The sequence below is a fragment of the Lolium perenne genome, chromosome 3 (assembly GCF_019359855.2).
Source record: "Lolium perenne isolate Kyuss_39 chromosome 3, Kyuss_2.0, whole genome shotgun sequence".
In the NCBI taxonomy this organism is placed as follows: domain Eukaryota; kingdom Viridiplantae; phylum Streptophyta; class Magnoliopsida; order Poales; family Poaceae; genus Lolium; species Lolium perenne.
Genome location: NC_067246.2, coordinates 90,738,019 through 90,748,138, shown reverse-complemented (window position 1 = coordinate 90,748,138; position 10,120 = coordinate 90,738,019). Strand labels below are relative to the sequence as shown.

Here is a 10,120-nt window from a genome sequence, read left to right as displayed (position 1 = left end):
TCCCACTAAGCGAGCTCGTCGAGCTCGCTATTGCCGATGGCCATCTCCGTGGCCTCCTCCTCCGCGAGGTTCGGTGGATGGAGTTCCGCCTCCACTACGGTGTTGAGGACTATGGCTTCCTCCTCCTCCTCGTCGTCAGGGCTCATGCCACGCTCCCGGTTGAAGAAGTCGACATCGCCAAGGTAACCCGTGTGGTGGCGCGGGTCGAACTCCCAGGTCCCGAAGGTGGAATAGTTGTATGAGTCGAGGGCGAATGCCGGATCTTCGCGCAGATCTAGTGGTAGGATGAAGTGGCAGCGGTGGATCTACTAACGCTGGCATCCCTCGTGCGGCACCAGAGGAACCGGGACGCGACGTGAGTTGAGGTACCATCCGCCGCCCGGCATGCCCACATTAGGCCAAGGAACCGGCCGGTTCTCCTCGAACAACCGGTACGCGAACTCCACGGGAACGTACCGGCGGTTGCGTGGGGCATTCTCCTTAGCGTCGCTAGAGGACCCGGCCTCGTGGTCATTCTTCGTCTTGCGGAATGGCCAGCCGTTTTCCATGGCGATGTAGGTTGGCTGTAGGTGAGGAGTGGCCTGATAGCGGCCAGACTACTCCTCTTAAAAAGGTCGGGTGTCGCCTTCAACTGGCAGGATGCCCAAGCATCGCCCGCGAACACACTGGCGTGTGGGGTGATACGTCTCAAACGTATCCATAATTTCTTATGTTCCATGCTAGTTTTATGACAATAGTCACACGTTTTATACACACTTTACATCATTTATATGCATTTTCCGGCACTAACCTATTAACGAGATGCCGAAGCGCCAGTTCCTGTTTTGTGCTGTTTTTGGTTTCAGAAATCCTACACAGGAAATATTCTCGGAATTGGACGAAATTAACGCCCAGGGTCTTATTTTTCCACGGAGTTTCCAGAAGACTGAAGGAGATACGGAGTGGGGCCACGAGGTGGCCACACCATAGGGCGGCGCGGCCAAGGAGGGGCCCGCGCAGGCCTATGGTGTGGGCCCCTCGAGCGTCCCCCGACTCTGCCCTTCCGCCTACTTAAATTCTCCGTCGCGAAAACCCTATGACCGAGAGCCACGATACGGAAAAAGTTCCAGAGACGCCGCCGCCAATCCCATCTCGGGGGATTCAGGAGATCGCCTCCGGCACCCTGCCGGAGAGGGGAATCATCACCGGAGGGCTCTACATCACCATGCCCGCCTCCGGATTGATGCGTGAGTAGTTCATCCTTGGACTATGGGTCCATAGCAGTAGCTAGATGGTTGTCTTCTCCTCATTGTGCTATCATGTTAGATCTTGTGAGCTGCCTATCATGATCAAGATCATCTATTTGTAATGCTACATGTTGTGTTTGTTGGGATCCGATGAATATTGAATACTATGTCAAGTTGATTATCAATCTATCATATATGTGTTGTTTATGTTCTTGCATGCTCTCCGTTGCTAGTAGAGGCTCTGACCAAGTTGATACTTGTGACTCCAAGAGGGAGTATTTATGCTCGATAGTGGGTTCATGCCTCCATTGAATCTGGGACAGTGACAGAAAGTTCTAAGGTTGTGGATGTGCTGTTGCCACTAGGGATAAAACATCAATGCTTTGTCTAAGAATATTTGTGTTGATTACATTACACACCATACTTAATGCAATTGTCTGTTGTTTGCAACTTAATACTGGAAGGGGTGCGGATGCTAACCCGAAGGTGGACTTTTTAGGCATAGATGCATGCTGGATAGCGGTCTATGTACTTTGTCGTAATGCCCTGATTAAATCTCATAGTGATCATCATGATATGTATATGCATCTCTATTTGTCAATTGCCCAACTGTAATTTGTTCACCCAACATGCTATTTATCTTATGGGAGAGACACCACTAGTGAACTGTGGACCCCGGTCCATTCTTTTACCTCTGAAATACAATCTACTGCAATCACTGTTCTCTACTGTTCTTTACAAGCAAACATCATTCTCCACACCATACGTTTAATCCTTTGTTTTCAGCAAGCCGGTGAGATTGACAACCTCACTGTTAAGTTGGGGCAAAGTATTTTGGTTGTGTTGTGCAGGTTCCACGTTGGCGCTGGAATCCCTGGTGTTGCGCCGCACTACACTCCTCCGCCAACAACCTTCACGTGGCCTTCATCTCCTACTGGTTCGATAACCTTGGTTTCTTACTGAGGGAAAACTTGCTGCTGTACGCATCACACCTTCCTCTTGGGGTTCCCAACGGACGTGTGCTTCACGCGTTATCATGGGGACGCGGGGAAGCGCCATGAATGTGGCGCGAAAAACGGAAGCGGTACCGGAGCCATTACTAGAGCGCAGAAGACGAAACACGCACAACCGCTGGAGGCGGGTCCAAAGAACATCTGACTCAACAGATTCTTGCTGACAACTTATCTAGATCTGATGGGTTAAACAACCATGATGGTATGTTCGTACCTAGGATATGCGCATACCGACAATATGATTCCACCACCATTCAGAAAACCAGGTACCATTTAAACAAGTGCACTGTCAAGAAAAGATCTCAAACTCCCATGAAATTGTTCAATCTCTGACACTCTTAGTCATCATTGAGTGGGCATTTGCTTCTCTTGAAGAATAGATCAAAAACCATTCCACACTAGTGACAAAAGTTAAGTGGGTTCTTGTATATTTATCAGCACGATGTGAGAGATTTTTAATGGTATATTTTTTGTACTCCTCTCATGAATAAAAGGATGTGAGAGATTTATCTAAATTCAAATGTATCTATATCATAAAAAGTATCAAGATGCATTTAAATTTAAACAAACTTGCAACATCTATCTATTTATGAACAGAGCCATTAATATATAATTAAGAAAATTTGCCACACAACACCGTTATTTTTGATCATTTGCTGAAACACACCACTATACTAGCCACTATACTAGATATCTGTATACTGATCCACTTTTTGGTTTCCCTTTGCCAAGTGCCATTTTTGATGCAGAGGCAGCAGGTACAGCCCAGTTATCGAGTCAACCACCTACCAGACCAGTAGTCAGGAGAAATCACAAACGGCGACGAGGCGGAACGATTCCTCGCCGCTTGCCGGCGAGTTCACCTAGGATTCCGGCTCGTCCAGGCGGCCACCCAACCACCACTACAGTCTACAGGTGATACTACCACCCGGCACTATAGTACACCACCGCAGAAGTGAGGTGCTCGTGAAGTTGCCGTAATCTCATCTCCGGGGTAACCAACCCAGTCGGGCGGCCGATCCTTGATCCGTATCGGAGGGAAGAGGGGTCGAGGAGAGAGAGAAGATGCGGCCGCGGCTGGTGCTCTTCGGTGCCTCCCTCACCGAGCAGTCGTTTGCCTCTGGTGGCTGGGGCGCCGCCCTCGCCGACCACTTCGCCCGCCAGGTACTCTCCGTTTGCGCCGCCGCTAGCTGCTGCGTATAGAAGTGATGTTGGATTTCTGCTGATTAGGCGGACGTGGTACTGCGCGGGCTCAGCGGGTACAACACGCGGTGGGCGCTCAAGGTGCTGGGTAGAGCCATGGAGGGGGCGGCCGCCGGGGGCGCGGACCCCGCGGCCGTCACGGTGCTCTTGGGCTCCAACGACGCTAGCCTGCCGGACCGGGCGGAGCCGCACCTGCACGTGCCGCTAGCGGAGTACCAGGACAACCTCCGCGCGATCTGCGCCCACCTCAAGGTTGCTGCCATACTGTCGTCCTGGAGCAGGGAATGCTGCTAATCTGCTCGTTTCTTCGCTTACTCTATGTGGTTGAGATCCCTATGTGGTTTGCTTTTGCAGAATAAGTGGCCGTCTGCTGCTATCATCCTCATCACCCCTCCACCGATCTACGAGGCCGCGAGGATCCGGTAACAATAGCCCCCTCACCCTGCAGATATGTAATTTACTTAGCTTTGTTAATGGTGAGTGGTAAGGTCTCAGGCCAACAGAATAGGGTCAACTAGATATCTGTATGCTGATCCACTAATTAGTTTCCTTTTGCTAAATGCCATTCTTGATGCAGGTCAGTGATGTACTGCTGACATGTATCTTTAGAACAATGTATTCAACATCATCAATTGATTCATTGTATCCCTGATAATTGTGATGAAGAAAACAGGGGAAACTGCTGAGAATTGTTTTTGTTTTAGAAATTGATATTGCGTCAAGTAAAACCTAATTAATCTCAATTGGAATGTTAAGAAATGGGGCTGAACTTACAAAATGTATCGAGGGTCTGTTTAGTATGAAGTTCCTTATTCGTTGACTCAGTTTTGACTCAAAATGATGCAAATTTCAACACCTGTGGGAGTGTACTATTGGGCTCTATGTATATCCACTTGTCCACTTGCCACTTGGTGGCCAGTGATCTGGCTGAAGTTTTCTTTGAATCAAATATTAGTAATTATGCCTTTTAGCAAAGCAGATTGGTGAACAAGCCACACTTATTCCATATCTTTCCATGCAGGCACATATATGGGGATAATGATCCTTCAAGACAGCCTGAAAGAACCAATGAAGCTGCGGGCACTTATGCACAGGCATGCATAGCTGTTGCTAAAGAATTGGATCAGCCATTTGTAGACATCTGGACACACATGCAGCAATTTCCTGATTGGCAGACATCTGCATTATGGTAGGAATCTTATTTTCCCGGTGTGAGCAAAATTCGATCATGCAAAATTGTTATAACTTTTAGAACTCTTATACCCCCCTGTCCATAAAAGGATGTCTTAGATTTGTCTAAGTTTGGATGCATGGCAGTATATCGCCTAGGTTAACATAAAAAAAAGCTTAATAATTGGAAGTGGCTGATGTAAGAGAAATCAACAGCTGGCAATTCTCAGACAGACTGTTACTCAGGATTTACACGGATTGCTCAAAATCTGGTCTGTGTCCAGTTAGTTTTATGTCTGGTTCTGGCTTCGGAAACACTGTTGGAGACTACCCAAAGAAAAGGCTCGATATAGAACACTTCTGAACTTTCTAGTGTGATGTTGTTCTTGGTTATGCTTCACATTCTTATGAGGGAAAATGACAACCCAAGATAAGATTCAGTTGATAATTTGCATTACGTGTCACCTCTCAACAATGATTACTGAGCACATAAATTTCACTTGATATTCTAAACCATTGCTCTATTTTCTTTGCGATGATAGATTAAAACCTGCATTTACAAATAGAGCAAAGTACACAATACCTCTTTTGTTCCTTTTTGGAAACTGCTGAAGATTTTTCCTATGCTTCTTGAGCACAAATTTTTTTTCTGTCCCCCCCAAAAAAGATTCTGTAGTAGATGTCTTGGATACTATATAATCGATAAAAAAACATTATGCTTGAATTCTCTCTTTCCGTCTTGTAATAGCACATTATGTTTGAATTCTCTCTTTCCGTCTTCTAATAGCCTTTGTCTATGTGCTTAGAAGAGCTTGAAACTCTAAAATGGCTATTTACTCCCAAAAAATGATTCTGTAGTAGATATCTCAGATACTATATAATCGATAAAAAAACATTATGTTTGAATTCTCTCTTTCCGTTTTCTAATAGCCTTTAGTCTATGTGCTTAGAATAGCTTGAAACTCTAGAAGGGCTATTTAATCACTTTTCCCAGTCATGTTCTTCATCCAGTGATTTTATAGTCGATCATCAATTCGCGAGTATGTAAGTAAAATATTTTATTCATCTTCAGTTCTTCACTCTTTATGCCCTGGCATTATAGGAATCGAGATTTTGATTGCAGAGTATCTTGCCAAAGCATTATGAATTATGGTGTGTCTCATGACCATAAGCAGCAGATAACCTTATTATATCATGCAGTGACGGACTTCATTTCACCCCGTTCGGAAACAAGATTCTGTTCGACGAGGTGCTCAAAACACTGGAAAGTATTGGTTTCAACAAACAGAGTCTCCCGTCGGATCTCCCTCTCTACCATGAAATTGACCCCAAGGACCCATTGAAAGTATTTGAAATTTGAACAAGGTATTTGCGTTTGAAATTCAGAAGGCGAGCTCTGCTTTGTTTGGACACCGGTGTGTTTGTCCTTATAACTAGGAAAACCTTATGCCATGTGCTGGACTTGTTTAGTAGCTGTGGTTTATGTTCCATATATTCCGTAAGTAATGAGCATTTCTATGGTTTTCAAGCGGAAAAGACTGAAAATAAACGGCATTTTCTGTTTTTTTCCTGTACATTTCGTATGGTGCATTGAAGCTCTGATTTCTGTTGCTGTTTCTCACAGTTTGTAGCTTCTGCTAAACCATGGATGGTCAAGCATGCTTTCGGCTTCTCATATGTGACGTGGCGTACGTCCTATATTGATGTTATTCTAGCTGATTTTGTGCACGATTATTGCGGTACTACTGCAGGAATGCTGCAAGTATTTTCTGTAGGGGGTGCAAAATGGAAGTGTTTCAGAAGAAATGAAGCAGTAAATCTATTTTCGTGGAAGGTCGGTGGCTCTGGCCTCTGGGTCCAAGGCCCATGGGAATACAAGCCTGTTGCGAGAAAGAGGATTGGTAGAGCTCGGTTGGGCTAGTTTGGCCTGGGCCTATTGGTCGACTTAATTAGTCAGTTTTAAGATAGCTACGAATTAGCGAGCTTCACGAGCAGATCATGAGGTTAGCTATCTCTAGTCCATTTATCGCGTTAATTAATGGTTAATAAGATGAACGGAGCTAAAAGCGTCGAGCAAACAGCTGCTCGTTAGAGCATCTCTGTCAGATACCTTATGTAAAAAACGAGAGTATAAGTCGCGCAAATTCTGCGCTCGCGTGGGTTGGCACCGATATTTTGTTTTATAGTTTTAGTTTACGGGATCTGATCGACGCTGGCGAACTCCAAACCAAAACCGTATACATCAAATTTTATAATATGATAACATCGAATGTGAAAATATGTTACATCATTTCACAACAATGTTTGCATCAAACATCCAAAATATGAGAAAAACATCGTCTTCACGCAATCATCGACCATCATGACAAAGAAGGAAGGCTCAAGTAAAACCATCGTCGCCGGTAACCGGCGACACCACCACTCTCCGTACCGGAAGCTTCAACACAGGCTATGCTTCTCTTGTAATGATTGCGAGCCTCGTCATATCCCACCACTCTTTACTGAAGGAATCCATGGTGTTCGGATCCATCTTGATAGCATATTCTCCTCCCAACAATTTCTAGCATACCTTCTTCTCCTCAAGTGCTAGCCTCCTTTCTTCTTCGCAATCCCGACTTTCTTTACTTACAAAGTCTTGAGTGTCATGCTTTCCTTTGACCTCATGAACTCATCGATCTTGAAAACCAAGTTTGATGCTTCGGCATCAAACTTGATCTTCTACTTGGCCTTCTTGTTTCCATCCGGCTTTCCCTTGTTGGCTCCTTCCTCGTCACTTGCATCATCCAAACATAGCATAGCTCATTTCTTTGGTGGTGCTTCTTGCTCCCTCAATTTTCACTTGTCAAGATGCGCGGGCAACTTTCAACAATGTTGTAGCGTGAATGGTCTTCCTCTGGAGGCCTCCATTGCTTTGTACCTCTCCATCGCAATTGTTTCCTACATTCGTAAAAGAAAATGCAGCATAAATGCATATGTCTTGCAACACAATCACGCAAAATCCAATGCACTCACATAGTCACCGATAGAGACGCCACTCAGAGGTGCGTTCCTAACTTGCTCCATTGCTCCACTCCACCATCTACAACAAACCTTGATCACGTCCTACCAACCTTGTAGTGATCGATAGGAGCGATAGACCGGTGTTGTAGCATGAGGCATGAGGTGAGAGAAATTATGTTTGATCCGCTGCCAATACCGCTTCCCGTTTTGGTCAGTGTCATGCACCTCATCGATGGACACTTGCGATCATAACCACACCAAGTAAGCGTCTTCGATTTCTATGTAATTCACGACTCTCTTGTTCTTCCCCTTCGCCGCGTCGAAGACCTCCTAATAAATCTCCTCCAATGCGTCTTGACCATAAGCAACATCAACCTCAACCTCTTCGCCACCATCCTACCCGTCCACCTCATACGCATCAAGCGGCGACTCGGTAATGCTCACCTTGGCCTCGTTTAGCATATCCATGAATGAGTTCGGAACATCGTTCGCATTGTACCTCAGAGGCATTTCGACGAACACGTTGGCGGTGCCGATGTCGTTGTCCTGCGATGCGCCAATCTCGGCCACCGGTGGAGCGGATGGAGGAAGGCCGCTTCGCTTCACGGTCTGCTTCATATTCATGTTTTGCCCCCCCCCCCCCCCCCCTCTTTGGCCGAGCTCGCGGAACGACCATCGTTGCAGCCTTGGCCGGGGTTGCAACAACGACGGCGGTTAGGGAAACACCAGGGAAGACAACGTGGGTGCCCGTGTGCTTCCTCTTCTTGAGGACAGAAGCGGCATCAGCCGAGGAACCCGCGCGTAATGTCGGAGCACATGGAGGTGGCGGTTGAGGCCGTGCGACCACGTTGGCGGCCGGCGGGAGCTCGAAGAGGTCCATGACGTTGAATCCGGTAAGAGGCGGCGGCGGAGAGGAGGTTGGGAGGCCGATCGACGGCGGCGATGACGCGGAAGCGGGAAATTAGGGGCTGAAACTTTTGTCTCGCCAAATCGAGAGGGAGAGTGCGGGTCGCGTTCATTTTTTCTGCGAAGACGGAGTGTTTACCGTTCGGGAGAGGAAATTTGGAGAGCCCCTTACTCTTTTCCTAGATCGTCGTCTTTTACGAAATTTGATCAGCGAACGAAATCGAACATAAGCCGTAAAGAACATAAACCGTAAAGTAGCTATTATTTTGCGAAAATACGTAGTGAAACCTAGTTTCATAGGAACCTGTTGTACTGTAGCGGCTAAAAAAATCGTATTTCTAGAGCTTCAAAAATTCCAAAAAAAAAATTTGCGCGTAGAGGACGCACGTATGTATGTGAGTGAGTGTCATTTTTCATACTCCAATTTAACAGTATGTAGCTTAGGAAAAAAAAATGATAAGTTTCAGATGAATAGTATGATAAAAACTCACCCGCACAATATTTTTGGAATTTAGTGGTCGGATAACTTTGTGACTTACTGCTGAACTAAGTTTAATCAGGTTCCGCAGTTTCCAAAAGATCGCTTACGTTATTTTGCAGTTTTCTCGAGTTTACGGATCTGTCTTAAGCTTGTCAAGCTTTGAAGCTTTGTGTCTAGTAAGATTGATAGTCTTTTGGTCCCCATTTCTTAATCAAGCAGCTTCAGATGCTCTTCTAGACGTTTCTTTTGTGACACCACGTCCATGGATGATGGCCATCGACATCGATGTATGCACCATCATTCTATTTGGGAAAAAGTCCAAAACAAACCTGGAACCCTCAACTTCAAATCCCTGAAATTGGCACTCTGAACTTGTTGATCCCAGTCTATTTTAAACCCTGGATCTGTTTGGCAAACCAGGAAGTTACAATCCCGACCGGGATTACACGCTACCTCCAATGACAGTGGGATCAACATGTCATATTCATCAACAAAAAAATGTCAATATCAAAAAATCATATTGGTTAACATCCTCCTCCCGTCCGTCTCCCTCATGTCCGGCACAGTCTAGCGCCGCTCCCCCACCCCTTCGCCGGCAGGTCCTGTACGCCGCCGCCCGTGTCCCCCACCTCGGCCCTCCTTACCTCCACTAGGCCCACCTCGCACCACCCTCAGTTCGACCGTCACCACTCTCCCGTGTTAGATCGACGCTGCACAGAGATGGACCATCGTGGTTGTCGGCCATGGAACTGGGGTGTGTGGCGCGAGATGCTGGTGCGAAGGAGCGGACGACAGGAGACCGACTGGAGTAGAGGGGGGAGAGTTCGCTAGGAAAGTTTCGTCTCCGTGCAGCCGCTGCATCGGCTGCGCGCGTGCGACAATGCAGGGAAGGGCCTCGCCAACAGATGCTGCCGTCGAGACGCAAGGGAGATAGGGTCGAGCACCTAGCGGCTGAGGGCGAGCTTCGCCGCGCCCACCACGACATGATTGGACGGCACGTGTGCAATGGATGGTGGATGGGGATTGGGGTTATGGGGATGAAGATGAATATGACAGTGGGCCACATATGTAAGTGTGAGTAGCTAATTATCTAGGCTAATATGATTTTTTAGTTTTTTGGT

At 46.7% G+C, this 10,120-nt stretch overlaps 1 protein-coding gene across 3 annotated transcripts; it reads left to right on the top strand.

Moving 5' to 3' along the window:
- Window positions 1-2,966: 2,966 nt before the first annotated feature.
- LOC127321525 (GDSL esterase/lipase At5g45920) lies at window positions 2,967-6,781 on the top strand. 3 transcript variants are annotated; one of them, XM_051350559.2, is made up of 6 exons: window positions 2,967-3,403; window positions 3,470-3,694; window positions 3,797-3,864; window positions 4,464-4,631; window positions 5,813-5,977; window positions 6,237-6,781. In XM_051350559.2, the coding sequence occupies exons 1-5, from the start codon at window positions 3,305-3,307 to the stop codon at window positions 5,970-5,972; spliced, it is 720 nt and encodes a 239-aa protein (XP_051206519.1). In that variant the 5' UTR covers window positions 2,967-3,304; the 3' UTR covers window positions 5,973-5,977; window positions 6,237-6,781. The 3 variants fall into 3 exon arrangements, with proteins under 3 accessions (XP_051206519.1, XP_051206530.1, XP_051206512.1); XM_051350570.2 differs by lacking the exon at window positions 6,237-6,781 and having other exon boundaries at window positions 2,967-3,154; window positions 3,247-3,403; window positions 5,813-6,235; XM_051350552.2 differs by lacking the exon at window positions 6,237-6,781 and having other exon boundaries at window positions 2,968-3,403; window positions 5,813-6,235.
- The last annotated feature ends 3,339 nt before the right edge of the window (window positions 6,782-10,120 follow it).

What these genes read in the sequence shown, in the direction of transcription:
- LOC127321525 (XM_051350559.2), top strand. Translation starts at nt 3,305, where the DNA reads ATGCGGCCGCGGCTGGTGCTCTTCGGTGCCTCCCTCACCGAGCAGTCG. An exon ending in CCGACCACTTCGCCCGCCAG is followed by an intron (nt 3,404 to 3,469) that starts GTACTCTCCGTT and finishes TCTGCTGATTAG; the next exon opens with GCGGACGTGGTACTGCGCGG. An exon ending in TACGAGGCCGCGAGGATCCG is followed by an intron (nt 3,865 to 4,463) that starts GTAACAATAGCC and finishes CTTTCCATGCAG; the next exon opens with GCACATATATGGGGATAATG.